Below are 2,173 nucleotides of genomic sequence, written 5' to 3'. Positions count from 1 at the left end.
GCATAATTATTGCATTCACTAAGCCTTGCTTACCCTCTCGTTGTTTACTCTTTTAGGTTCCGGCATGGACAAGGGTAAGGGTGTTCGTTTGGATTAGGGGCCTCCCGCTTTACTTTGATAGGAGATGCTTTGGATGAAGCTTTTGGAAGTTGATATAGTATTGGGTAGTTTAGCCCCAAACCATGCTCGAGTGTCGTTTGGTTTAAAACTATCATCTATGGGTCGAACTTGTATCACAATTGATTAATGGCCTTCGTGCCTTTTGTAAACATTAAAACATAGTAAGTTTAAATGGGATTATGTAACGGTCTACATCTTCCGATTTATTAAATGGTGCGTTATTGGTTTGTATAAATTTTTTTTATCCGGTTGAATACGGGTTGGGTTGTTTCAATTGTGTTTTCCGATACTCTATCATTTTAATATTTATTTAAATATTTTTTTATTTTGTTTGTTTTTTTTTTCCTTTCTTACAATCTATAAAAAAACAAGAATTAATAATAAAAAGTATTAATAAATAACTAAAAAATAAATAAAATGGACACTGAAATGGATACTGAAATTGACACTGTGGACACCTCCACCCATGTCACTGTCAGTCAATTTCGACTTCCATTTTCGACTTCTATTTTTGACACTGAAAAATAGACACCGAAATGGACACGGACACCATGTGCTCTGAGATACTCTCATATTTAATTTAACCTGACTGATCACTTTAGAAATTTGAATGAGTAAATTGTTCAAAAAGGTAACATAAATGTCACAATTTTTTAATAAATGGTATATTGCTTTTTTCTTTGTTCAAAAAGGTGTCTGATTTGAATTTAGTGCGTAAAGAAGATTCGGATTTGAAAAAAATACCAATAAAGGTAATATCCGTCCACATGTGCTTTAACATACATTTCACCTCATCGAAATTTATGAGGTGACGCCATGTGATCGAACTTTCCAGCTCCATATCATCGAACTTTTCGGCGCAACGTCATCGAATTTTTCGACCAAAAAATTTTCCGCCGATCTTTTTTGGCCAAAATTCCGATTTTCCAGCGACCATCTCATCAGGATGATTCTAATTTTCCACCTCATCGTAGAAGCACATATGGACGAATATTAACTTTAGTATTTTTTTTCATATCGGAATCCTTTTTACGCATTAAATTCAAATCAGATACCCTTTTGAATAAAGAAAAAAACGATATACCTTTTATTAGAAAATATTGACTTTTATGTTACCTCAAATTAGAATCAATGAAATGGAATTAGAATCAATGAACTATATTCAGAGTTTAAAAAGGAGAACTTAGTAAAAAAGAAAAAAATAAAAAAATTAGATGATATATCATCTATGGAGACCAAATTTAAACTTTCTAGCCTGGCCTCTGTTAAACTTGATTAAAGAAGGCTAGATATTAATAAAGCCGTATTTTAGTTGCAGAACAATTGATCTTTATATATTGGGTTGATTCGTAGATAATGGAGTGAATAATTTACATGAATCAATGAAGTGTGTATTAAAACTTCGTTTTCGATTTTAATTATCTTATAACGATAAAGACGTATACAAACAGACTAAACATAGAAAAGTGTGAGGGAGATTTATGATTAACAAGTGGGGAAAGATGTTCCACAATTTTTAATAACCTTTTTTGCATTAGGAGTGTTGATGAACTTCTGCAATCTTGGATTCTTGATGTACTTGCAAAGACAAGGCCTCTGCTCCTTGATCTTTACGCAACACGCTTCTGATGGAGCGCTGGACGATAGGATTGCGGTGGCACACGGAATTAGCTGAATCGGGTTACAATCCGTTTTTGCTTTAGCTGACAACAGGGAGTTGATGATGAGCACGATGTATAATGCTAATTTAAGCATTTTCATGTTTAGCAACATATATATTGTTGTTGAAACCTATATATAGTCTCTGATAATGTAGCGAAGTAATGGGAGAATTGAGTTAAGTTCTAATTTGCGTTGTTATAACTAATTATTACTACATCTTAAGATATTGTATAATGTCTACTTATAGTAGTATTTCATTTAATTCACGTTGTTTATGTGACAAGCTTGTTCTTACTGAGCATTGTAGCTTGGTAGGTTTAACAATGAAAATGGATGCTAAAAGAGTTGTTACATATTGATGAAAAATCGTGTTTACTTTTAAATTCTATAA

The 2,173-nt window shown here is 32.4% G+C and overlaps 1 protein-coding gene across 1 annotated transcript; it reads right to left on the bottom strand.

The window, feature by feature from the left end:
- Window positions 1–1,605: 1,605 nt before the first annotated feature.
- Window positions 1,606–1,881, bottom strand: LOC139856834 (non-specific lipid-transfer protein 2-like). Its single transcript, XM_071845544.1, has one exon. The coding sequence runs from the start codon at window positions 1,879–1,881 to the stop codon at window positions 1,606–1,608; it is 276 nt and encodes a 91-aa protein (XP_071701645.1).
- Window positions 1,882–2,173: the final 292 nt, after the last annotated feature.

This window comes from Rutidosis leptorrhynchoides, chromosome 7 (genome assembly GCF_046630445.1).
Source record: "Rutidosis leptorrhynchoides isolate AG116_Rl617_1_P2 chromosome 7, CSIRO_AGI_Rlap_v1, whole genome shotgun sequence".
In the NCBI taxonomy this organism is placed as follows: domain Eukaryota; kingdom Viridiplantae; phylum Streptophyta; class Magnoliopsida; order Asterales; family Asteraceae; genus Rutidosis; species Rutidosis leptorrhynchoides.
Note: the sequence above shows the minus strand (reverse complement) of the source record. Positions and strands in the feature narration are given on the sequence as shown.